Here is a 27,904-nt window from a genome sequence, read left to right on the forward strand (position 1 = left end):
CATCAGCAGAATTATGTCTAGGATCAATTTGGCCCAATTTATTACTTTCTTAATAGATTAAAGAGTATTATAATGGTGTTCCACTTGAGTTGGAACAAAGAATTTTCACAGCATTCAGCACACATAATGACATGATTAAACCCCGTATCCTTTCCAGAAAATCTAAAGCACTATAATTATAACACAAAATTGAAAAAAAAAAAAAAAAAAAGAAGAAAGAAAGAAAAGGATTAAGAAAAAAAATAAGTAAACAGTGTGAAATCAAGGTAGTTGATGATGATGCAAACTTTCAGTTTAGTACATCGTACCTGTCACCTTTCATGATGAATAAAGGAAAGTTATGGACAGAATAAATTATGACCCCCTTAATAACACAGGCTGGAGAGCCTCCCTTAAACTACAGTCTCCTTTTGAGGAGGAAAATATTCTTTCATACCAGTGAGGTGGATAACTCATATTTCAGAAAGATAAACAAACCCTAATTTAAAGCTTCACAGTGATGGCGAATTTTTACCTCATTTTGGAATCTCCTCTAACCTTTATAATGAAGGAGATGCATCTTAGTCAAGACTGCCAGCTATAATGCATGTTTTGGCCTCAATGCATATTTCTGCTGTTCAGCTGGCTCCTAAGCCGAACAGAACGGCTACTCCGCTTGCAGAGAAGCAAGATAAAACAATTGCTACAGCTCCCCGCAGCATTTGATGCATGAGTATCTGTAAGTACTTGAAAGGATCTCCGTTTCCTTTGCCTCTAGAAGGATTGAACCTGAAAGAAGGCACAACAGGGGAGGCAGAAGTGTTATGACAGGGCCATGAGGAGCTCAGCATGCCCATGGGCCATGAAGCCTCTCTCCCCAAACAACTCTCCAGAGAGTACCGTAACTCGCATAATGTGTGCAACTACTCCCTGCTCCCAGCAGCCCCCACCTACGCTGAAAGGTTTCTGCCATCTCCATCTAGTTGCCCTTGAGAAGTTTCTAAACTGAATATAGGCACAGATCACCACCCCTTTAACACAAACATGTTAGTATCACCCATTAAGGTTATACCTGTTCCTTTGACTTCTTCAGACTGAACTGATACTACCTAACGACAGCCAAAGCCACCCCTCTGCTGGGACATCGCTCACTGACCTCATGCTTCTGGTGACTACAGCCCCTTTTCTCCCTACCCCTCCCAGAGGTGCTACAACAGATGCTACCAAATGCTCTAGTACAAGGTAACAGGAGTGCAGCTCTATTTTTCATGGCTGACGAGACTCCTGAGAAGAAGGACCATCACAGTCTGCGCCACGCTCCAGTTTAAAACCTTCTGACAGCCTGGGAACCCAAGCACAGTGTAGCTGAAAACGCTTTCTGTTCACTCACTTTCTTCTCAAAAACAGGCAGTGGCATGTACATACTGGTACGCTGAGATGGTGGCTTACCATATTAATTAAAATTCTCTTATAGTTTCTTTTGATTTCTCCAACTGTCTGCAGCAATCTGTTGTCTCTTCTCTTAGTCTTATATGGTACACTTTGGGAGGGAAGGACCTTATTTTTCTTCTGTGCTTTACCCAGCAAGGTCATAGTCCATGCCAAGTCTAGCATTTGAAACATTAATGATACTTTTTTAGTATTTTTATTCTACTGCTGTACTGTTTTAGCAGAAAGCCAACTGTATAGACTTTATGGAAATGTGACATTAGAACAGAATCACTCGAAGGCATTTCAGCTACAATTAACATTTTTCACTCCTCAGAAAGAAAACAAAAATAGTTTCTAATTGAATCGCTTCACTGAATAAACACTGGCTAAAACCAAGTGGGGAACTAGCAGACAAAAAATAAGGTTAGCCACATGTCAGGGTTGGGGTTTTTTCCAGGCAGATTTGATCTGTGTGTTAGCACTGTGGGCGCCTGTGTACGCAAGCACTGCCACGATGTATTTTTGTGCTCAGTAACAGGTACAGAAGTGTCTCCAGGCATGCACCGCATACAGAGTCAAGGAGGCAAAGCTGGTAATTCCTTCTTGCTTCTTCCCAGCCAGAGAACTCCTAGGATCCATGGGTTTAAAGGGCTGGTTGTGAATGTCAGTATAGACAATACACCTCCAAAAAGATTGAAAGCAAGAGTAGGGCAGTCCAAGGAGTCCGCCCGGTTTCTCAGTGCAAAATACTTGCTAGTCAATACAACATGGCCAGGATTACCTGCTGGCTGTACAGCCAACTGCACAACAGAACTCACCTTGCAACTAAACTAAACAAGGTTTGTACATCCACGCTGCTTATTGGGTTTGAGCAAGTGTACCATATCAACCCTCAGCGGTATCTAGGAATTGTCCAGGATAGGCTACTGGTCTGGCTATGACCAAAAGGAATCCAGCGGTACAACTGATCACATACTCATACCCAAATCTGTGCCCTGTTCAGTTGATTGCCATAGATGTAGCCTGTGAGTAGCTATGACAGCTCTTCTGGGGATGTCACTAGTGTTGATAACAAAGAAGCTGCTTTAGAAGCTAAAGAGGAGACGTTGCTTCAGGGGACTTTGCCAAAATTTTTAAGAGGGCAGCTCCAAGTGGATCCCATGCGATGTAGGAGGCTTCTCCTCCTTTTGAAGCACAAGTTTAAGGTCAGTTACCTTAGACTGGCTACTTTGTCCATATCACCAGGCTGAAGAGATCTCACTGCTGTGGAAATGAGGTATTAGTACTGTTGGTGGTTACAGTTCACAAACAATTCGAATCTCGTGTAGATGAATGACAGCAACTATTATAACTGTGGGGTAAGAAAAACCACCTCCTATGCACAAAGCAAAAGTACACCAGGGAGGCTGATGCCATACGATGTGCAGCCATGAAGAAACATCTCCTTCCTGGTGCCAAAGCGAAAGCCTCCAAAGTTATATTACAGAAGTGTCTCAAAGCAGTAACTATTCAGAAGGAAAAAAAAAAAAAAATCTGACATTTTCAGATCTCCTCTGATGGATCTGCTGTTTGTTTTCTCCCCATTACCTTGTTTTTTTATCCACTTCCCAGCTTACCTGTTGGTTTGAGCTCTACTGATGGTACAGAGATACACCATGTAACTATGGAATACTCATTAATAAGGCAGAGTATCACTCAAGAAAATGAAGCTCTTTTTACTTACTCCTCAGAACAAATACTTCATTTCCAGATGCATTGATACCTATCTGGCATGAAATAAGCTTTAGCAAAATATTGTTTAACTACAGAAAGTTTTCTTTGAAATTTCCTTCACAGGTTCAGCACTAGAGTTAATGAAACCACAATTTTCCCCTTGTATTTGCGAATGCCAGAAATAAAATCATAACAAACAAATGGATAGACAAATTATTATAGAAAAGGCCATCAGTGATTACCAAATACTAAATCAATAAGATACCTGGAAGCTCTGAGCTATATGAAGACAGAACTCACATTAACTTTCTCTGAGGTAGATTGTTAGACTAAATGCATCCTTGGTGTGAAATAACACAGCAGTTATATTTCATTTAGTCAAATAATTTCCCGTTATTTTCTCCCTTTCTTGAGATTGTATATCCCAGAAATTTCCTGAAAAATGACCTAAGTAAAAAGGGGATTTGGCTCCTGAATGGGGACCAAAATAAACCTTTGAGTGACCTAGTTAGTCAAGCAATGGCTAACAGCTTTCATTAAACAAATCTTAGAACCTGGGGTCAAGAAAAGAGTGATCCAACCTCTCTCCTGCCCAGGCTGTAGGAGCAGACAGATCTCACACAGGAAGACACGATTTTTGTGAAGGATCTTGAAGTCAATGAAGAAAAAACAGCAGGAGCCTGTGTATCAATTGTACCTCAGTTATCTTTTGTCAGAAGGATCTTGTGTGGTTGTGGCTTATCCCTCGAGCTCTGGTGGTAAAGATCACCGCTGCAGCGTTAAACAGATCTAGCTCAGTCCTACGAATCAATTATGAGGGCTGTTGCATGCCACTACTGCAGGGAAGTTTCCTGCTGATGGTGATGGCAGATTTTCTATCACTTTGGGTATTCAAATAAAAATTGGATAATAGTCTTTTCAGCAGCTTGGGCTTTGTAGCTTACTACTGTGATGACAGTAGTACTTTGGGTATCCAACCTCTCAGCATACAAACATAAAGTGATGGAGGCTACCTAGCAATAGGTTTTGATACTTCATGCAGAAATTTGTAGATGGCATCCTATACCTTCTCTGACACCGGAATTGTGACTCGATCATAATTTACAGCCTGTCCTAGCTTCACAATCTCTGCCTTTTTTAGTGCACCAAAGCATTTGCAAGATCTTTATCTCTTCTAAAAAGAATACACCTACAATGGATGTACTCAAGTCCTACCCCACAGCAAATCATCAGCGATTAAACTGAAAGATGACTTCCTTGAAGGATCCTTCATTTCTTGGCTTTACCAAGATCAGTTAGGACTCCTCAAACGAACTCCTTGATCTCTCAGAACATATTTCTTGCTGTGCACAGCTGTAATCTCTTGCTATTTTACAAGCCTTTTTCTCCCAAAAGTCATCCTGAGGCTGACCAAAAAATTTTGCAACTTTGTTGATGGTTTCACTTCATGGATGCCACTGTACAATTGCGAAAAGTGGGGGGTTGTTCTTTCCTAGTGAAATATTTTTATTTTTCTTTCAGTTCAAGCCAAAGTGCCATTCTAAAATATGGTTCCATTACCTTAATCCTTCCCAAATATTTAGGAACACTTTAAAACAGAATCAGTGTTCTACTTGGTCCCAGTTTCTTCATTTCTTTGATTTTTCTATTAGCCAAAACTAATCAGGAAAAAAAAAAAAATAATTGACCCAAGCATTATTTCTATTTAGTTTTCTCAGTGGAGCCAGCTAACTGAAAACAAGCTATTTCCTTAGCAACTCTCTTCTCTCTGTAAGTCTCTAAATCATGAGTGCAGTTGCCTACTACTATGTGTCACACTCCTAAAGGGATTTGTATGACCTTTCTTAATGTCTGTGAGCAATTCCATGAACTCCCTTGAGCTCTGGCTTTCCCAAAATCTTTCTCAAAGCGTCCTTTACCCTGTTGTTACTTCACATCAAATGCGGAAACTGTTGCTACAGTGCACTACAGCCATGAGGACACCAAAGGCTCTGCCTCTCCTATCACTGGACCAATTTCTTGTCTTACTCATGGACCAAATTCTTCTCACCCGGACGAACTTGCGAGAGTACAAGAGTCTGCAAACATAAGACAGGGCAGAAGTTGACTATCACAATTTTGCTTATTAAAAACTGAGATACAATAGTCTCCTTGGGCATGGCTGAGCCAAAAGAAGAAAGTTAAACTCTTGTAATTAGATGTTTTCATCATTCATCCAAGACGTAGAAACTGCGCAGGTCTCTTGTAGAATTATGCACAATCTTGATCGTCCTGGTGAGACAGTATCCAATTTACAAACTTTTATGTGCCAGCATAGGAACGAGTTCCATAAAGGGAGTAAGTCAAAGTGAGCTATGTTTACACACAGTCATTTCAGTTCTCTCTCAATTTCAGGGAAAATGTATTCTCAGAAATACCCGTACTACCCTCAAAGCATTTCAGTCATGTGCCACTAAAGGCATGAAGGTTTCAGCTGGGGGAATAAGCAGTAGGAGCAGCAAAATGGCACAAACACACCACAATAAACAAGAAATACAGGGAAAACGCAAACATGTTCTGCCATCTGCTTCACTTCCAGAATGATGCTCTCCCAATAGCTGTCGCTTCTCCCTGATTTCTTCCTCCTCCAATCTCTACCCCTAACGACATTCTTTTGCTTGTTGTTTTTCCTCACTCTTTTGACTTTTAGTACAAGTTTGTGCATGATACTTCAAATATTATATACCTAGAATGGTTCTCATGGACACGAATAGCCCCAGGTGACCTCAAGGGAGTTACCACCTCTAGTAATCACTGCTTCTAGGAGGACATTTTGGTCGACTGAGTAGACTGGCCTTGTTGGTTTTCTTTTCAAGTGTCTCCATAGCACAAACCAAAACGTAAGAAAACCCCAGTAGCCATAATAACAACGGTGCTACATCGTCTTTTTCATAAACACACAAAGTTCCCATGCCTAAAACAAAAAGCAGTTTCCTGCTGCATCTCCTTCTGTTTTCAGGCACAGTGACATGGTGAACATCGCAGCCTAATCCTGCATGGAGTCTCTTCTGAAAATGAAGGTCCTTTGGGAAGTTAGTGAAGGCTCCAGGTCAGAAGATTTTGTCTTTGACTTGTTCTGTAATGGCTCTTTCAACCTCTGGGGCTATCACATTTTCATCTTATATATATCTTTAATAAAACCAGGAGATGAGAAACATGGAAACAACACCTCTCAGCAGAATACAACTAAAATAAAGTTGTTAATCATAAATAATACATTTAGTATTTATACTGCTACTACTACCTAAGCCTGCGATTATGGGCAACGCTAAAATAAATAGATAAAAGGAACAGAGGATAGCAGTGAGTCTATCAGGATCTTAAATTTGCCGCAAGGAACAACCAGGTATCTAAATCACAAATATCAGTTTGATTTCTTCAAGTCTGAATCAGCCAAGTATTAACCCTGAGAAGTCAAATTCTGAAATGGAAATCTAAACTTAACCTTGATTAAAGACGTAGCAGAACTCCCTAAGCAGAGCAGCTACCTCTCCTTGTGGACAGGGAGCTTTTCGTTTTTCAGACAGTGCTCAGTAAAAATATTTATTCTGCCTTTTCTTTTCAAATGACGAATGTACAGAACACATTTCTGTATCCTGCTATACTAAGGTATAATGAAGTTTTCTTGGTCAACAAGGAGCTCTTCTGTTGAAAAAGAACATGTCAGTCATGTCAACACAGACCGTTTTCTAGGTAGAACTGCAATAAGGCAGGTAACTGAAATTCAATGCATCTGTTATATTTCTTGTTGCCAAGGTTTTAACGTTGCAGCAGCAGCTGCTGTCACCTTTGCAAATGATTTTTTGAAGTGAAATTGGTACATTCGTTTTATTTCATGACTTAGCAATTGCATCGAGGACAAATCATAGTTTATAGGGTTATATCAAGATTTTGTCTGCACATCTAGGAGGTTCCTAGGACTACAATCTCACGATTACAGAGACACAACTTACACTAACTGCGGCCTAGTTAATAAAAATTATATGTTTTCTACAAAATCTTGTTCTTCAATTGCTACAAAAAATATACAAAACACTAATATCCACAGTCCATGACATCAGCTTTGATCAATGCAGTATTTTCTTCTTTGATTGGCTGACCTTTCCTTCCTTCCTTACAGGTGAACTAGGCAAAAAAAAAGGGAGAGGTGGAGCAATTGGCCAATAGTATCAAGGCATGTTGTACAGATCAAGGGCATGGTGAACACTGATATTCTTCACAGAATCTATAAGTCATTAAAATTCCTATATCCTGTTCTTACAAGAAAAAAAGAACAGACAAAAGCACAACAGGAATCTATTCTCTTGACAGCGATTTAATAATAAAAGAAAATGTTCTGAACCATTCTCATTACTGCTTGGAAACTTTAATCTTGTGGACTTAAGTTTCTGTTCATGAAAACCTTCAGATCCCTTTATAAGCTACAGAAAGTAAAGGGAATATTTGTAGTTTAATTATACATTTAAACATTTTGGAGAGTCAGACCCAGTTTGGAACAGTACTGTCACGTCTAAATGAAGGGCTTTTCAAGTAACATAAGGCACTGTCTCAACATACTGATAGGTTGTCATAGGGCATTCATCTGTATTTTGCAGAGAAAGGGAAATCTGAGAAGGAAATATTTTCCCATATTACATTTTCTCTGTATTGCTATTAATAACTCGTGAAAAATGCCAGTCAGATTCTCTGTCGTTGGCTTTAATGATCATGCTGTTTATGCATAAGTATGTCAAATAAGCCCCACATCATGGATTCAAACCCTCTGCACGCGTTTTCTTTCTTAAAGGCTAACCATCAGCCTGCTGTGGACTTTAATGGTTGTCTTGCCCTCTCTTTCAAGTATAACTAAGATGAAGTAGAGATAGAATTAACTTTGTAAAGCACCAACTGACCAAAGGGATAAGAGGTAACAGAGCAAGAAATTAATTTTGCCTTTCTCCACTCTCTTCCATCAGCTATTAGAAGTCTTCCAGATGACCTCTGGAAGCCTAGACATTTTAAGGAGAACTGGAGCTCCTACATAAGAATCAGTCAAAAGACTAATTGGTATGCAAGAAGCAATACTATTCCTTAGAAAAACGTGGGTTTGCTGCATAGGAAATGTGAAATACTTTAACATAAAATACTTTAACTAATAAAGTATTTTATGTAACTCAACACAGAAGCTAAGTCATGTGGCATACTTTTATATTACACTGTTAATTATTACGAAATGTGACTTGTGTACAAGAGAATATGCTTCAGAAAGGTACTGAGAATTGACTAGATTACAAATTGGTTTAACTAACTAAATATACTGTTATGTTCACTAAGCCTTCCAACTAATATTGGACAATAAACAGGCACACTCATCTATTTGTCTTGCATTATAGTCACCGAAGATAAACAAAGAAAAAAACCAAAACAAAATAAAATTACCTGCTTAGATGTTAACAGTTTGAACCACAAGCCTATAAACTTGCCCTGTTTTCAAGAAAACCATCGTTAGCTGCATATGGTAATTGTACATAACCAGTTTATGAATAACAACAACAGAGTTTTTCCCTTCTGATTTCAGTGCCACTTGAGATATGCAGATTTCAAAAAGCTTATGAATATACAGATAAACAGAATTGTTCTGAACATCTGTAAGCAAAATATGAAAAGATGTTTCGCACTGAATGAACATCCTGGGTTGTCTAATGCTGGCCAAAAATGGGGTATTTGTGTATTAGGCTAATGCACCAAAAATAGCTCAAAATCCTTCATGCACTCCAGAATGCCTTTTCAGATTTTCATCTGTCTGGTTGTCACCACAAAATGTAAAAATAATTTCCAGCACTGTATTCATAAGTATCAAAGTAACTCAATGTTCTCTTAAACATCAGTTTAGCAAGTCAATACCATGTCAACTGATAGAAGAATCTTCAAATGACCTATCCTACATCTGAACACGATAATGCTAATCTGACCCTATCAAGCAGAATCATGACTTTTCTACCTCCCCAACGGAGAGGTGAATCATGCTGCTCTTCAAGGTTTATCAGGTTGGAGGTTTGCCCTTAGAGGCATAAGTTTTCATGTGGTACCAACACAGTGTTGTAAGAGCACAGCCGTCACCTGGCTGCTGTAAGGAAAATGGCATCCCCCCACATAACACTAGGTCTGCAGATCACTTTTGCTTCCCAGTGAGGTCCATCAAACGAAGATCATGGCAGAAAAGTGGAACACCACTGATGTGGAAAACAGACCTATATTCACTTGAAGCAACACAATACTTCCTTTCCTGAAAATATACTAAAAGCATGAAGAAAAGAAAGAAATCCTACGCATTTTCTTGTTTTCTGAATCAAAAAACCCACCATTGGTTGATATGCTTTGAGCGACCTTAGCATGGGGAAAAGACTAAATCCACACCATTTTGCCTGAGGTCTAGCTGACAACGTGCTTTTAGAAGAAGTGCTAAAAGTTTCATCCAAAGAATTGTTCCTTTTTTTTCTTTGGAGTGCCAGAAAGGTGTTGGACTAAAATAACTTTCCTGCAGTTCTCAGGACTGCATGGGCTGAAAGCAAAGCTCAAAGACTTGCCAAGAGGATACTGTTTAGACAGCACTGATGTCCTTTCTAGAGCTGCATTTAGAGGACATGACTGTTAAGTGTTTACCATAGACACGATCTTGCCAGAACAGATGAATAAGGAAGTGGCAATCACACAGTACGTAACTGAAGTCTACTATTTCATAAGAACTGTTCTTCCCAATGAAAACTATGGCAACTAGAAACAGCCAGATGGCAATATCTTAGGGGAGCCTGTGAGAGCTCTCTTTAAAAAGATATCCAAAAAGTATGTTCAAAGAGGAAAAAAAAATGGCCAAAGAAAAATCAGAATGAAATCAGAATAAAATAGAGCTAGAGGAAGATAAGTAGGAAAAAAACAGCATGCAGAAATCAGTAAATTCTCCAACTCAGCTCAGCAGCACAATAGGAACAGAAATGTGTAGCACATACACATCCCATTTATGTTCACACAGACAAGGCTATGAAATATATGCTTAGGCTTCTGGATATCTCTGAGAAAAAAATCCTCCAGCGTCCAGCATCTGGAGGCATATAAACATGCATAATGCAAATGTGAATAAAAACAAACACTAGTAAAATAACCTCAGCTGTGTTTTTGCACTCAGATCTAACTAAAAAAACCATCAGAAAACAGACTTCAAAGATTTTTCCCATTTCTTTATTCCAGGATTCTTATTATTTAGCTACCGTTTTTATTTTTGTCCACTACTGATAAACTACAACACATGAAGTAGCTACAAAAATCTTCCAAAGTATCTCAATCAAATGCAAATCTCACAATACTATAGAGTTATTCTGAAATATAAAACCAGCCTATACTGCACATAATTAAAAGAGATGGTACCTTTTTTTTTCACTTCCTTGGCTACTCCATCTTGTCCCGTGTTCCCATTTCCCCTTGGCCAAAAGCCAGCACCCACTATCTTTGGAGAAACACTCTACAGTCCATCCTAACTGCCCTCGGTGTACTGGAACTGTGTGTTGGGAAAAAGAAGTTGTGCTGCACATCCCTATTCTATATAAATAATTTAACTATTTAACACCCAGGCCATTAAACAGAGTGGGCAATAATTACCAGATAGGTCTTGGACCATATATGCTTATTAAAATCACAGATAGTGCAAGTTTCTTTCTAATACTTGTACAAAATACAAGAGCACAGAAGTATCAGGAAATAATAGAACATTTGGATAAATTAGACAGGCATCACTGATCCTTCCATAGATGAAGCTTCTTATTGCTGCGTTTTGCAGGATTTCGGGGTATCTGTACATCACTTAATGCTAAAAGCATAGCGTCCTTTTTTTTTTGTTCTACATATTTTTAAATTTCTATACACTAAACATTTGAACTCAGGAGCATGTCTATTGCTATACGTTCTCACTGGAACTTCTCCCTAATCTGTATGTTTTCTATAGCATTTATAAGGCAATTTCTAATTAGTACAGTATTGTCTATAAAATAGAGGCATTTGGACAACGCCCTTAACAACATGCTTTAAATTCTGGGCAGCCCTGAAGTGGTCAGGCAGTTGGACTAGATTTCCAACTGAAATGGTCTAGTCTAATCTAGTCTAGCCTAGTCTATTCTATACCACCTTAAAACATTTCCTACTATTTCCAGAAAGTTTCTGCTTTTTTGGATACCTTGCAGCACTTCTGCACAGTTGCTAAAGTGTCCGTTATTTGTTTGTGCCACTGAACTTTTTACGCTCTTTCTATCAAGCCTATGTGACAGATTGTCAGCGAGAACAGTATATCAACTTCAGCATTTGGCATAAAAAGTGTTAACCAGAAAATAAACCAAAAGAAAACCTCCAAGCTGTTCTCCACCAGCGAGTATAGGAAAGCAAGAATTTGCTTTAACAGCAACATTAGTCAGTTGGCTGCCAGTGGTTCTATGTTTTAGATCACAGAAAGAAACTGTATTGGGTTATTAGTACTGTAGGAGCAGTATAAGAGTGCAATGAAAAATAAATGCAAGGGTTTGGCGTGGAAATGATAGGATGTTGTGCATTGAGCTGTATTAAAATTTAACAAATTATTGATAATAATGCAAATGAGAAACTTAGACTTCTCCATACAGCCTCCTGGTTATATGGAAAGAAAAAGAAAGAATATGTGCTTTCTGATTTTTGTTCCTACTCGGGTACAGACAAAAGTAAAATCAAAACTCATGCTTTTTCTAAAGAACACATTTGCATAATTTGAAACAGAATTCATTCCCTGAAGAAACTTGTTTTTCTTTTTCCCCAGAATATTTGTATATACATTAACTCATTCATTATTAGGAGATAACAATGGGATGGGCATACCATAGATTTCATTACAGTTTAGGATGCAAGGCCAATACCAGGGTTGACTAAATCCCTTTAGTTGCTGCAGTCACTCATTTTACTCTTCATTGTCACTCATAATCTGACAGGATTCTACTCACAATCCTTAAAAAACAGAAAGAAAGACTTACCTGAACAGACCTCTTTGTAGGTAGGATTTGGAGTATACCCTCCTGCATAACCCACTTGAGTGGAGTAGACTCCCTTCTGTCTCCAAAACTTCCTCTCGGCTCCCCAGAAACAGCCCATACCTGAATATTGCATAAAGTACACATCGTTACGTCAAAATCTGCTCAATACTAAATTTGCACATTAATTGCTACAGTCCATAGTGGAAGTAACATCTAGAGCCAGCACATGATGGTCAAATGTTTCCCAAGATTATGTGTAGAGTAACTCTACTGAGAAATCCATTCTGCATCAGAGCACAACTCAAATAATGCTTTATCTATGCTTCTGAATATTAACATATCACAGGGGACAAATCCTATAAGGTTCAAAGGCCCAAACAGGGAGAACTCTCATGCACATTAGAAAAAAAAGTTACTTAAAAGGCAATTGCGCTATTTGTACAGCACCATTTTTACTTTAATTGATTAGCAACCTGTCAAAACACAATAATTTGTATTAATGGCAAACAGTTATTTAATTTTCTGCTTTCAGGTATATGCAGTCTTTAAAGGTGGCAGTAATAATGGATTCAATTATGTGCTATATAGAAGGAAAAAAGCTTTAGTTTAGCAATTTATGCAGTAGATTTTGATGTTCAGACAAATTTTGGTAGTTATTCACCCATGTGTCAAATTATCAAAGGACACCTGACTGTCAACAGGTGTGAATTAGCATCTCCTGGTAACAGGAATCAAGTACACTGTATGAAAGCCGGGGGAAGGAACAAACAATGCTAACATTCACAATTCTCTGATGGCTTAAGTACTAGGAAGCGTTCGCTACAATCTGGAGGACTCTCTAAAGCCAAAACATGTCATGTACACTCTAGCATGATTTAGCTCATCCCTGATTATGGGCGATGTATTTTCTCCTTCAGTGATAACATACTTCCTTTTATTATTCCCTTACTAAAACATTTGAAATAAAAGGCAGTAAAAAATTAAGCTCAATATTAAATACACTTAGAAACCAATGATCCATGATGGGTTTTCTACTGATAACACTGCAAATATGACGGGTTAAAAAACTACAGAAATGTTCCTTCAAAGTACAACTAGAAGAACAAAGCAGTCCCTTCTATCAACTATGATGGCTCACAAAGGCATATTCTTTCTTTGAAACTTCAGAGATAAACTTCAAATTAAAGTTGTAATGCATCAAGAACTACAGAAGTAATGACCCAAATTTCTCCTTCTAATTCAAGTGCTCAAGCAAGCCACATAAATTAGGATCCTGGCCTGCTCCAGGAGCCCATGGAAAGAGGCAGGCATCTCCTGAGGACAATCCAGCCCACAGAAGATACAAATTGCTGACCAAATTACACTCATTCTCCCTTGATGACAGAGATAGCTATGGCTATCAGACTTGGGTTCCTCGGGTAAATTAGGCTGGTGGCAAACTGCTGTAGGACCTCTCTTGAAATTCCCTCATAGTTTTGCAGGAAGAACAATCAAGAATTGTCATTTGAGAAAATTTTTCAGGCACTCACACACCACCTATCTAATGGTGATTTAAACCGCAATATATTTCTGTACCTGATGTCACTGTTTTATCCCAATTAAATCTAAGTTCTCCAAAAATTATGCCCCTAGATCCAGCCAATTGAGACAGTTTTCACACATCACTCTGCCTATGTTGCACCACACAAATGGCAGCTGGGGACCCACCATTGTCCAAACCAAGAGCGTAAGTGGAGAACATCAGCAACCCCTGACACTCAGGTTTCCTTCCCACAGAAGTTGGAGCATGTACAACGGGGACAGCGCACGCCCATGTCTCATCCCAGCAGTCGGGTCACAGGTGAGACGGAGCCTAGAGCAGTGAGCTGGGAAGTGCTCCCTGCTCCATTGTGAAGACAGCCTTCGAACACATAGTTTAGACACAGCCTTTGAGTCTAACCAAATAATTACACAGAAGTGTATTTTTATCCGTGTTTCTCATACATACAGGTAAAACTTCACATGAACACAGGTACATCTCATGAGGTTCAACAAGGCCAAGTGCAAGGTCCTGCACCTGGGTCAGGGTAATCCTCATAATCAATATAAGATGGGGGATGAAGGGATTGAGAGCAGCCCTGTGGAGAAGCACTTGGGGGTACGGGTGGACAAAAAAGCTGGACATGAGCCAACAATGCGCGCTCGCAGCCCAGAAGACCAACAGCATCCTGGGCTGTATCAAGAGCAGCGTGGCCAGCAGGTCAGGAGAGGTAATTCCCCCCCCCCCTCTACTCTGCTCTGGTGAGACCCCACCTGCAGTGCTGCGTCCAGCTCTGGGGCCCTCAATACGAGAAGGACATGGACCTGCTCGAGCAGGTTCAGAGGAGTCCACGAAGATGCTCAGGGGGCTCGAGCACCTCCCTTGTGAGGACAGGCTGAGAGAGTTTGGGTTATTCAGCCTGGAGAAGACTCCAGGAAGACCTTAGAGCGGCCTTCCAGTACCTGAGGGTGGCCTACAGGGAAGCTGGGGAGGGACTCTTTACAAGGGCACGTAGCGATAGGATGAGGGGCAATGGTTTTAAACTGGAAACGGGCAGATTTAAGTTGGGTATTAGGAAGAAGTTCTTTACCATAAGGGTGGTAAAGCACTGGAACAGTTTGCCCAAAAAGGTGGTGGAGGCCCCATCCCTGGAGACATTCAAGATCATGCTTGATGGGGCTCTGGGCAACCTGATCAAGCTAAAGATGTCCCTGATCACTGCAGGGGGGTTGGACTAGATGACTTTTGGGGGTCCCTTCCAGCCCAATGCATTCTATGAGTCTATGACATTTTCAAGGCATTACAGAATTAGACTGTGATGAAGAATCTATTTGAAAAACACATCTGATTTTGCTAAAGTCAACACAGAAGAGAAAACATCATTTTTAAAAACCATGAGTGGGACAATTGTTTAATTATGCGAAAGACCTACTGCATATCAAGTCTATCACAGGTTCCAAAAAAAAGGTATTTCCATTCCATTGCAAGATAGCAAAAAGTTAGGAACACAGCTTTTCCATGGCCAGCCAGTTTGCTCTAACAGACTTTGCTCCTTCTGATAATTTATCATAATTTACTCTGTCAACATAAGAAAATTTTGTATTTAGATATACAACCCCAAAAGAGGAAGGAGGCAGGATCCACTTAAACCTCATCTGTCTTAAATTTAGATATTTAACTACACACACTGCCCAGTTATTCTGCTTATTTTTTAGGACTGTCTGAACTTGGTGGTGTCAGAATTCATGAGGTTCTTCTCTACCTTCCATGACAGTGTTCACCCAAATGTATTGTCCTGAAAAAAACGGTATCTTTCAGTAGTTTTCTGGTGGTTGGACCTAGGCAGAGAGCAGAAGAGGGCATCAGAACTCACACAGAAGTGGTCAGACTTAGGCAATGTTCGACTGCTTCCAAGGGTGCTTTTAACTTGTTTTGTGGGTTGTTTGTTAGATCCTAAGCCTGTATCTGTAGGTGAAGCACGGAAGATAAACTTCTGCCCAACAGTAACACTTCAGTGCTGTACATCCTTAATATTATGAGGGAAGTTTGATCTCCAGCTGCCTAAAAACCCAGCTGCGTCTGCAGCAGGTGATGCCGAGATCCTTGCAGAAAGGACTCAGTAGCAAATTTATCAAACATTGGCTGGACAAGCATGCTGAGGGGTGGTGAATCAGCTATTTCATCTATGCCAAGCAATGGTACAGACCCAAAATCTTTCCCACACATACTCCTAGGCCACACCTGAGTGCAAATGACCAAACCCAAAAATAAGGACACAACCCAAATTCAGGTTTGAGTTCAAATATGAGCCAAACTGCAAATACAAAGTAGAAATGCTTATTATTTGCCTATTTATTTCAAGAATCTTAACGCTTAATAAATCCCTAACTGCACTGTCTGAAATTACTGATCATCACGGCAGTGGTCACTGATTCTCCATGATCAATAATTATTTAGGATCCTCTCACCGATACCCCTCTCTGACCTGTTGGATTTGACCTAGTGACCTACATCCTCATCATGGTTTCTCTCACTTTTTCTCCTTCCAGTTTATATCTGAATTCATTCTGCCCTCCTTCCTCTGAGAGACAGATATTTTATTCTCCTGGTGAACTATTCTCATCGTTTCTCGAGTATGCTGGCACCTTGCACAAACAATAAATCCTCACATCCACGAGAACAGATAAAATTGAAATCTTTGTCATAATAAAACAACCGGCTAGTAAAGGGACATAATTTACAACAACAGATACTAAATTGCTTTCCACAGTATTAAAACATTCAGTGGCTGATGTTTGTTATTCTGCTAAAGTGGTGTCACGTTCTACAGAGAAATTGTCACAAGGAGAGAAATATTAACAATAAAACCCCACATAACATTCTGGAGTTAAGACACATCAGCTCACGGAACGCCTGTTCTTCAGAGCACTGGCTGCCTTAAGCCATATTTAACATGAACAGCAATTACCAAAATAGGGAAAGAATCTCGGTTCAAGATTTCACATGGTCTTGTAGTACAAAATGTTTACTTTCCCTAATTATTACTATTCCAGTAAGAAAAACAAAGAAATAAATAATTAAATTAATTAAATTAAATTAAACTGAGAGGAAAAAAAACAGCAAAAAACACTGGGAAAAGAAACATAAAAGCAAAATAAGCCACCCGTATTATAATTTGAAACTAGAAAACATGAATGTGATTTTAAACTATTCATGAAATAATTTGCATAATCCCCAGTACTGGTGAAGTGAGTCCAGCTTTAGAGTTAGAGTTTCCAGAGGCATTCCTAAGAGAAAGGGAAAAAAAAAAAAAAAGGAAATACTGGGGAACATACTCATGTTCCCAGACAAAAGTATTGTTCAAACATAATGGGTACTGCAGAAGACTGTTTAAGCATTGAAGATATTTGTCACTTTTTAATTGCTAATTTGTGAAACAAAACCTATTCTTTTAGTGATGGGTTTTGACTGACTCTTAATTGGAATTTCAAAAGATATTTCAAGATTTTTTTGCTTTTGCACTTCAAAACCAAACAGATTCAAATGGCAATCTTTAAAGGTTCATTCATCCCTATAAATAATATTAATCATACCACTCAGGAATAAATGCTAGTACCCCTGTTCCTTTCCAGCATCCACATCCATGTTCTCAAACTATTCTCTTTCTATGTCCATACACATACACATCTTCTGAACAACTCCTTTTGCACATAGCCTTACACTCAGCCAAGGAACATGTGTTTCCATAGGCAACCCAGATCATTTGCATATTTGTAAAAAATAGTTGGCACAAGCTGAAGTATTTTTCTAAAATAATGAAAGCAAAGTGTTACTCTGATAAGAGGGATAAGCATCCCATTGTTAGAGATAATCTGTAATAATTTTGAAATATTCAGAGAGATAAACTGAGCAGAATCGAACCCCAGGTGTTGACTCTCTAGGGAGATGAATAGCTTGAAAGACTGTGTCAACCGTATTGACTAGGTCTCCACTGACTGCAGTAGGAGCTCATATGTTCAGGGATTAATTTATTTGCCTAAATGGAGACATCCGGGGTCATTTGAGATGCCTTAAGATATCCAAGACATCCACCTACACAAGGCTGACATAAATGACACAGGACTCAGGAGAGACACGTGCCTTTCTTGAAAGGCATCCTGAGGCCAGGCAAAATCTCCTGGACATCTCAAGTGTAACTGTTTGCATATTTTAAGGCAAGAGAAACAATCCCATACACTATACGCAGGCTTTTAAAAAACCTGAAAGTGTCTGAACCTGTAGTTGAATAAAATCCCCCAAAATACAGCGATTTGTGTCTGAAAGTTGCCTATTTCTCTTCCACAAGTATAAAAAAGAGTCTAGCATGACTAGCTCAGTTGTGGAAGTCTATGCTGCAGCATAAACTAGATGAATCCTAACCAAAACTACTAATTACAAAGTTATCTGTCCTCATAATAATGTTTGTAGCTTATAATATTCTTAAGATTCTTTATTTCGTGTACTGCATGCAATAGCCATCACACAGGACCAAAAACAGCCAGGAAAGCTTGTTTGAAAATTATGCAACGTTCCAGACGTGTTCTCCACTCCTACAAGAAACTACATGATCCTGCAAAGGCAACCTTTACTCGCCTTTGTTCTGATCCCTTTCTCCAACCTCTGTTCCTATCACATCTTTGAATAATACTCGCTTTCCACGCAGGTTCCCTGATGTAAATTCCTATTTATGATTCTATTATGTAAATCGGCACAAGCAGTAAATTTGCATCAGAAGGGCATTCCTGATCCAAACTAAAAACTCACAAGATGGATCCATTCTGTATTAATTAAAGGCTGTTAAATTCTGAGCTCCATAGCTGCTAAAGAAGGCTGATGCTTCAGGGACTCTCAGCTTTCCATTTAAAGAAATCCACAGCAGGTGTATCATTTTTATATAATGGCTAATTTTCATATTTTCTCTAAAACATGTACACATACATGGTATTTTCATCTGTGGAGCATTGTTTTTCAATGCCTTTGTCCTTCACCTTTGTGGTATATCTTTCTCCACTGGGCATCAGGTGCATACGCAACCTGACTTCTGCCTGACTACCCAACGACCTTTCGCTCCTGCCAGCTTTATTCACAAGCATTCTCTCCCCCCTGCCCTCCCAGCAGCCCAACAGGACAACCAGAAGACACTTTTTGTCATATTCTGAAGAATGAATGCATTATTTCATTGGCATGCCAAGTCTTTTCTGGCCCACCGCCTGCAATCCCTACACCCACACTTCAAGGCACTTTTCCATGCAGCAGATTAAGAAGCTGTTTCAATGCCAGGCTGATAGCAATGCTTCACTGCAGAAGATGAACTGCAAAGGGTATGGATCCTGCTCCTCCTTCTGTTAACAGGATTTTAGAATGTATGATTCCACTGAGTAGGGGAAAATGTCAGTTTTAAATATATTCTCAGAAAAATAAAACGTGCTGGTATGCTGAGAGAACAAAGAACAACGTGCCCTGGAAACCTCTTCCCTAACCCCAGATCAGAGGAAGGAGCGGGACAGGATCTATCCAAAGCTCAGGAGCAGACTAGACAGAGGAGACTGGCTCTTGTGCCAGCTTGTGTTCTGAAACCCTAGAAGCGATGATTCTGCCAGCTGCTCAAATGCTACAGTACCCAGCCAAAAGTAGCTGGGGGCACAGGCTGCTCCTATACATTGAAGCAGTAAAGGACAGCCAACAGTACATCCCACCGGCCTACCTCAATGCATCTTGCTCTAGCCAGCATCTCTCTGGGAGCTGAAGACACAGCTGCCAGTGTCCCCGCTCCTCTTGGCCAGTATAGGACTTGGCCCAAATGTTGAATACGATTGATTTAGTTACCTCTATAAAATCTGGAGAAGGAAATGCTCAGCTGCTTTGAAATGAAATGATTTTTTTCCCCAGTTGGAAGGAATAAATCGAACCTCAGCAAGTTATATACCTATATAATAATGCTCATTTCATACATTTCTGCCAAATACTGAGTGTGATTGGTGTTTTCATCTTTAAAAAAATCGTGTAGAGCAGTTGGTACAGCTGATTGATTGAAGTCAGTCCAAGTACTGATATTTCTAAGCACTGAGCCAAAGAGATACTTATGCTGTATGCTCTGAAACGGTGGGGAACACTAATTTTTAGCACTTCACAGGCTGAAGTGGGTACCTTGGCTTCACCATGAAAGGCAGGATGAGGTCTTGTTAGGCACCACGGTGTTCCCTCCCCCAAAGAGGAGATGGGCAAGCAGGCAACAAGGAAGCTCTGATGGGACCCAGCAGATCTCCCAGACTGGACAACCAGGACATCAGGATATCCTGCCAGCCCAGAACATCCAGCCTGTATCAAGTCCATGCACAGTAGTTGTATGCCTGGTTACAATGATTTTTCTTGACTTTATATAACTCAGTAGCACCAGACTTCCAGAAAGTTAAATTTTGTTCTCTACAGGGAAATCTGCCAGTCCCTTTGGCTTCACTGTGACTGTGGACACAAATCCAAAAGTAGAACTGGATCTCACAATCACATGCAAACTGAGTGAGTTCAGCTTTGTCGAACACTTTCATCCTGCCTGTGCACTTACACAACAGTTACTAAAGGCCTGAAAATCTGAAAGTATCAAAGCCATGTCCTCATAGGCACCAAGACAAAAATACAGCATGAATTACCCCAGGGTCTTTGTTCTGAATTTTTTCAAATTCTTGTTGAGAATCTGGAAAGAATTCCAGATTCAGATTGAAAGGCAGTATCATCTTTTACATAACACTGTAATATGTCGGGTGCTTTGGTAAGCCATCTGGATGCATATAGGATTAATGTTATCAATCAGGATTTAAAGTAAAATTGTATTATTGATGTCTTTAGGGGTTTACCATGCAGCAACCGCAGAATATTTGAGCAATCACAGAATATTGGAGATCACTGGAAAACAATCAACTAAGAAATGGTTGGGAGGAATATAAAAAAACCTGAAATGGAGAACAAGCTCAGCTGAAAGAAATAAAACTCCTGATGACAGATGGCATTAAGCGGATGATCTTCCTAGATAAGCGTTGGCTCTAATGCTACAACAGGGTTGATAAATATGTTGAACAGCTTGCCTGGGGCAAGTCAAACAAAGCCCTCGGCAAGAAATTTAAAATGCAGTTTGCCTAACAGAGCAACTAAAGAGGAATTTCTTGGCTCACCATTTTGCCAAGACGTGTTCTGTTCACACTGCATGAATTCCCAGAGAAACTGTTGGGTTTGCTTCTTTTTCCATAGGAGAAGCAGAAGCCTCATGTTCATTCAAATTAACAAATGCCCAGGCAATTCATTTATGCCTGCACGGTAGCTGCTGACATTCGAAGTGCGTGTGGGCACATGTTTGTGTATGTATGTATGTTTGTATAAAATCTGCACAACAGATTAGAATTATTGTAATAGGAAAAGCAGACTATCATAATAGAAAAGGAATATTTTACTGTCAAGAGATAAACTGCCATGTTTTCAGCACGAAAAATATGCATAACATGTCATAAGTATATGTACGACTTCTGAAAAACCTCATAAGACAACAGCACTCAAACTGGGAAAAGCAGTAGAGAGACAGCGAGGTAGAAAATTATTCTTAAAATGTGTTTATTCAATCCATCATAAAAGCATGTTTCAAGTTGTAAATAATACAAAATCAACAGGATTTAAATAAATCTGAAGCCAATATCAAGAATGTTAATAAGGCATAAACCACAGTTGCTCTAAACTTCACAGTTATAGTACATGAGGTTGCAGATACTCCCATCTAAATGCAATTTTGATCTGAACCAGCAGAGAGCAGGGATATACACAACTCATTGTATCAAAACACTTTCAAAGATGGTCTTAGTCACTGCTTCAGTATTCTTTCCCCAGCCAGTAAGCAGGAATATTTAAACCAATTTTAACCTGAAGGTCAACAAAACTGATCTCTGGTGAGTCCACATAATAAGAAAATTCCATCATCAAAATCCTCCGTTGGAAAACTTCTCGCCTCTAATTCCCAGAAACTGGAAGATATGACCCACTCCAAAAAACATTTATGCTGATCTGAAAGGTTGTCATCACACATTGGAAGGGGAATATGTAAAAGCAGCAGAGGCCAAACTTTCTGACCTTTGAGAGATGCACCAGAACGTCCCCGTACCCGTGACACATACCCCCACTCGGCAGAGCTGGGAGGACAACTGTGCAGCACAACTTCCACCTGTGAGCTGCACCTGAACCGCTCAGATCTTGGGTCTAATCAGAACTAACGCTGAGAATCATTCCTAAAGGTGAACAGGAAGAGAAGTAGATTTTGTGAGAGCGAAGAAAGCCAACCTCTTCTGCAGCTCTGCCTTTTTCTGTAGTCTTGGGGTGCAGGCGTTATTCCTAATCACTGTTCTGCATCTATTTGTTCCTCATTAATCACACTCGGCATTTTCTTAATTAGGAGAGAAAGGTTAAAAGGAGTCAGAAGATGTGCAGGGTTCATTAGGCCCAAACACATACATATAATTCACGGGCTTTACTTCCCAGTTCACAAAAGGGCAGCAGTGTGGGAATATGTCATAGGAGGAAGCCTGGCAGCAGATGTTTGAATCCAGGGAACCATGATTGCTGCCTCCTCTAGAAACCAAATACTTAAATAGTAATGCACTTGCATTTAGCTCCTTTCACCCAAAAACATCAAAGCGTTTTGCACACAATAATTAAGCCTCACACGAACCACAATTTACGGATTATTACTTTAAGTACTCACAACTGAGGTATGAGAGGTCCCAAAGCAAAGCAACAAATCCCTTTTGGAAAAGCACCAAAGGATCCCAACTAACAGGTCTTTTTCAAGCTATGACTGCTGGGTGATAGAAACAACACTTGATAAAACTATGTATTTTCTAACTTTTTCCTTCCCTTATTTTGGTTGGTTTGTATTCTTCAGTAAAACTTTGTCTAGACAAAGCCTATGTTTTATCTTCCTTTTAATCTTATTTGTCTTTCATCTTATTAGCCTTCTGTCAGTGGAATATAGTTGCAATATAGTAACGGGGAAAACAAGACAAAATAAAGAACTGCTTCCAAAAATACAGAAAATATATTGGAACACTGTGATTTCTTTAATGTGTTCAGCCAGATATACCAACTGGTGATCTTGATATTTGGTAGGTTGAGGATAGAACCAGTCAAGATTAGGCACGGGACAAGAGAAATCAAAAATGTTTAACAATTAATAGATAATTAATCCAAAAAATAGTTCTGTGTCTCACTCTTGAAGATTTCCATCTTATGAAAGTTCATTTTGTTTTTTGATCAAGTTTCATGAAATGAAACTAATTCTGTTGCCTTGGCATTGTATAAGTAACTGATTCCATTATATTTAGACAGGTGTAGAACTGGGAAAAACGAGTCAAGAAGGAGGCTTCAGGAATTCAAGCCTGAATGCAGACTGTAAAAGAATTTCTCCCTGTGGCTTGTTTCCATCATTAGCGGTATTGCTATTTTCAATACCATCCCACATAAAAGCCTCCATCACAAGGCCAAATTCCGTTGTGCTGGGTTCTGGGTGCAAGTGCAGAACAAAACAGCAACCTCGCCAAAAGTTTAGTTTTCTGTTTACAGGGCCATTCACATCGATACATTCCATAAACATGGAAGAGAACTGTCACAAATCGTACAATTCAGGAACTGGAAACCAATAAGCACATGTTTCCTTTCATGCTTGGAGATTTGGAAATACAACTGAGTGAATGCTCAGGGCTGGGAACAATTGGCCATCATTTTCCATGAACAACTGAATCACAGACAAAACAATATTGCACTAAAAATGGCTATGCCTTGCAGAAAAGAAGTGCTATTCACAAAGAACAATCAGTCCTTAAGTGCAAAATATTTGGATTAAAATTGCATGTCTTTCATGTCTAATGGATTAAAGAGGAGCCTTAGGAAGTACTGTAGGGACTTGATGTTTCTTGGCCACAAAGATGATGACTCAAGTGTCCCAAGGACACTGAAAAAAAATATCAGGGGTTATGGTCAAATTCTGCTTCCTTTAACTATTAACTCTTTTTAATTGCTCTTACAAAATAAACTATTGGATCAATGAAAATGTGATGAGTATGAATAAAAGCAATAGAACTTCCTTGCACACCTCTGAAGTGTCCAAAAACGGAACCAAATCTTAATCTGAATGAACACAGCAGAATGTCCAAGGACACAGTTAATAAAGAACAAATTATGCCAGCTTGTGCACCGATAAATTCAGTCTAGCCACTTTTCTATCTCCTTTGAAGAAGGGAGTAGTTTCTTAATATATTGCCTTTCAAATGTCTGTTATGGATAAAAAGAAACCTCTGGTACAATAATATGTGAATGAGATTGAGATAGAGCTACATGGTCCTATCATCAACCTGATTATTTGCTTCATTGCAAAGCATCACATCTTTAGTTCAGTCATTGATTTGAGGCTTTCAAATCGTTTTGTGATCTTCCTTTGCTCTAAGCGTTCCAACACTTCGCAGAGATTCATTTTAGATCATCCTCGGTCATTTGACACACTTTAGTGCTCTGCTACTCAAGTAGAACTTGATGTACACATAAAATAAGAGATGTCATCAGGGCTGTGTAATCCATTTGATTCTCTTGAAACTGTATCTTTCATATAAATTCATCTCTGCAATAATAGCAAAGCCTTACCCTTGTCTTGTGAAAATCTCTGTAATCTCTCGGCAACCCTAGGGAGCTTGAAGTGTACAGGAGCAAAACAAAACATATTCTGCTATTACACAAGCAAAGCACCACAAACATCTTGTTACCAGCAAAATAAGAATCACTTTTAGGGCTATGCTGCAGAAAATAATAACTTGTTTACAAAGTTTGTTTACTGCAAGGAACAGAAATCTTGCCTTTTCTTTCCTTTTTTGATAACTATTGCTAAGTTAAATTAACTGCCACATTCAGAAACAGCAATCTCATATTACTTATTTTATTTATAACCTTAGATTTTAGACAACAACAGAAAGCTGTAGGCACCCTGACAATTATTTAAACTTACAATTTATAATTGCCTAAGAGCAAAAAATATTACATTCAAATAACAAGCCAATTCAACAAGCAGCCCTTTAGTCCTCCTTTCCCCAGCTCCACAGAAACACACCCTTCACCCTTTTCCAATAAAAGCCCAAACTAATAAATGCTTTCTAAGTGTACCTAGAAGATGGTTAAAATGAATCTATTTTGAACCACAGCTGTCCTTAATGGAAATATACAATCTCCAAGAGTTATTTTCTCATCTGTTAGTAGCCAATAAAATTATGGTACGTTCTCACTTGCAAAAGAGAATAACTCTTTACTATCCACCCCAAAAAAAAGACAATTACTCAAGAAAATACCAGAGAAGATTGTTATAGAAAAACTCATTTATATCCAGAGGAACAGACAGAGGCCAAATAGAGATGTGGTTAGTCATTTACCATTTATGCAGTACTTGATGTGCACTCATTCCCAAAAAACATGGTATGTCACTGTTGAAAATAAAGCAACTATAATAAATGCTGAGGCAGAGTGTCTGCGCTGCGTTGACGGCTTGGCAAAGGAATTGCCATTACGCACAGCCAAGTCCATGACCCGCTCACCCCCCCAACCCCGTGGTTTTCTTAGACATCCTCTAAACGTCCTGTGCTCTCTGGCTGTGGTTGGCAGAATATGAAGCTAGAGGGCATCGTGAGGCACTCAGTCTCTGGCTGTTTTAAAGGCTGTAGTAGCATGCTCTTGCATAAATAAATAGCCTCTCTATCCTTGAAGCAGGCTTTTGGGAGAGCCTTGTAATGTGCTACAGACATACGCACTGTCACTCACTCAAGGAGCGCCATGACAGCTGCAGAGCAGCCATCTAAGTTGGAAATCCCCATCTTTACCACAAGGTCGGATGTGGCCGTTGTATAGCAACTCTTTGAACAAGCAAAGACACGCTTATTTTTGTATGCAGCAGAATTTTTCTCTTTGTTCACAGGTTTTGAATCAGCAATTATTATTTTCTTTAAAAAAAAAAAAAAAAAAAAAAGCCATGCAATATGTATTACTTACAACTACTGCATTTCAGAATAATGCAAGAGTCAAAAGTGATACATGACAGACAAGCCTGAGATGCAACAGAGTGAACACTGAAGCGGATAATAAATTAGCTTACACAAAGCACGGTCAGAGGTCCTTGTACTTTGGATAACTGTAGCTACCCAACCAGGCTTGGATAAGTCAGGCACCACAGTCACAGAGACAGAGCTGTGCTGCCCCAGGGTGGAAGCAGTTAGCGGTCCCTCCATGCTATGCCTTCAGCCCACCTGCTTTCCAAGCACACAGGCACAGACATCTCTCACATCCATGCCAAGACAGACCTGCCTCCAGAAAGAGCTGTTGTCTATTTTACGGCATTCACTGTGCAATCAGTCATTTTGCCTTTGCATTTTGTTTGGGGTTTTTTTCCTACATGCAACTTCAGAGCAGGTTAGATGCGATTACTACAACACATACAAAGTCTGCAAAACTCGCCCAACTTTGCTGTTCAGCAGAAAAAGATTTACATGTGTCTTTAATTTATCATTTCTCATTACAAATCTTTCTCAACAGGGAGCTAATGACAGCTGTGGCTTGTGTGTGCATGGTTTCCAACACCATTTTCAACAATGGCTCCTGTATTGTCAAACTAGCACACAGGTTCCAGCTACGTGACCCCCCACAGCTTCCATTAATAACAGAAAAGCAGTCGATGTGATATAGTAGGTGATATACACACATGATATATGTGAAGTATGGCGTATAGTATATGGCATAACAGGGATCCATCTCATAGTGGACAACAGCAGGCACTCAGGGAAGAATAAGAAAAGGACACAGTTTAGTGGGCACGGTGGTATTAGGTCAACGGTTGGACTTGATGATCTCAGAGGTCTGTCCCAACCCAAAGATTCTGCGATTCTATGACAAATATACGTGATACGCGCCAGTACTATGGTCCTAGTCTCTGGCTTTTGCAGGATTTCCTGAGCCTGCTGTGGTTTGAACAACACTCAGTGGATCACTCTTCCAGCTACTTCTCCTGGCCCCATTTCAAGCTGAGAAATCTTCCGCATGCAGAAAATCCTTTGGCAAGGAGACCAACAGTGTTTTATTTTATTCCAGCTGTTGTGATTTCTTTTGAAACTGGCTCCTACTTGCATCCTTTCTTCTGGCCCCTGTTTCTTACATGGGGAGATATTCTGCAAAGTCAATTCCCTTTTACATTCCCCATGCCTATCATTACTCTGTAGACCTCTCATACCCCATTAAGTTATCTCTTTTTCACACTGAATAATCCTAATGTACCCTGTTCTCCCTTGTACAGGAGATGCTCTTTTTGCCCTCCTGAATCTTTTTCAGTTCTGCTAGATCTCTTTAGATCTAAGTGGTGCAGAAATGCATACAGTATTCACCACATGGAAATACCATGGGTTTATGCACTGGCATAATGACGATTTCTGTTTTGTTCTCTTTTCCATTCTCATTCCACTTTCCAACAACAGGCATCGACAGGGAAAGGAATTGCATGCTTAGGCATCAGTTAAAATCCGTATATAACCTTCCTCCTAAAACTGTGTGTAAAAAGGGAGTTTGGGGGCAAAATATGACTGATAGAGTCATCAATAAAATGCCTTAGACTCACAGCAGGCTGCTGCCAGGGAGAACACAACTGGCTGAGATCTGGTCAGGTAGCATCAGGTTCCAAACAACACGGCACTTCTGTAAGGTCCAGCACAGGCTCCAAAACACTTTGGATCCATACAGTACCTCGAATTCTTGGGAAATTATTTGTATAGAGTCAGTAAGTCTGTTTAAGCAATAAAACTGCCACAAGGCTACAGACATCATTGCTTTACCCTTGGGTTTGGTCTACACATCTTAAAGCATAAATAATTGTAATCTGGAACAACTGGAGGGAATCAAGATTAGTTTTAAAATTAAGGAAGGGGCAATAGTTTAACTGAAGATTTAAAAAACTGAAGTATAAACGGACCTAATAAAAGTATAAATTTTGGCCCTGTCACATGCACCAAGGAATTAGTGACCTATTCAAAACTCTACTGATGAAAGCAAAAAGAAAGAATACAGAAGACATTGGCCAGCAAGAAGGAATCCACATTAAAAGTCTCCGGCT

General features: G+C 39.6%; 1 protein-coding gene across 1 annotated transcript in view; it reads right to left on the minus strand.

Moving 5' to 3' along the window:
- The window catches only part of MSRA (methionine sulfoxide reductase A), a 291,532-nt gene that overhangs the window by 137,888 nt on the left and 125,740 nt on the right, over positions 1–27,904 (minus strand). The window contains exon 3 of the mRNA XM_086461695.1: positions 12,186–12,305. Within this exon, the coding sequence (XP_086317821.1) occupies positions 12,186–12,305 (120 nt within the window). The remainder of the gene's footprint in view (positions 1–12,185; positions 12,306–27,904) is intronic.

This window comes from Leptosomus discolor, chromosome 2, assembly GCF_034619465.1.
Source record: "Leptosomus discolor isolate bLepDis1 chromosome 2, bLepDis1.hap2, whole genome shotgun sequence".
NCBI classification, from domain to species: Eukaryota; Metazoa; Chordata; class Aves; order Leptosomiformes; family Leptosomidae; genus Leptosomus; species Leptosomus discolor.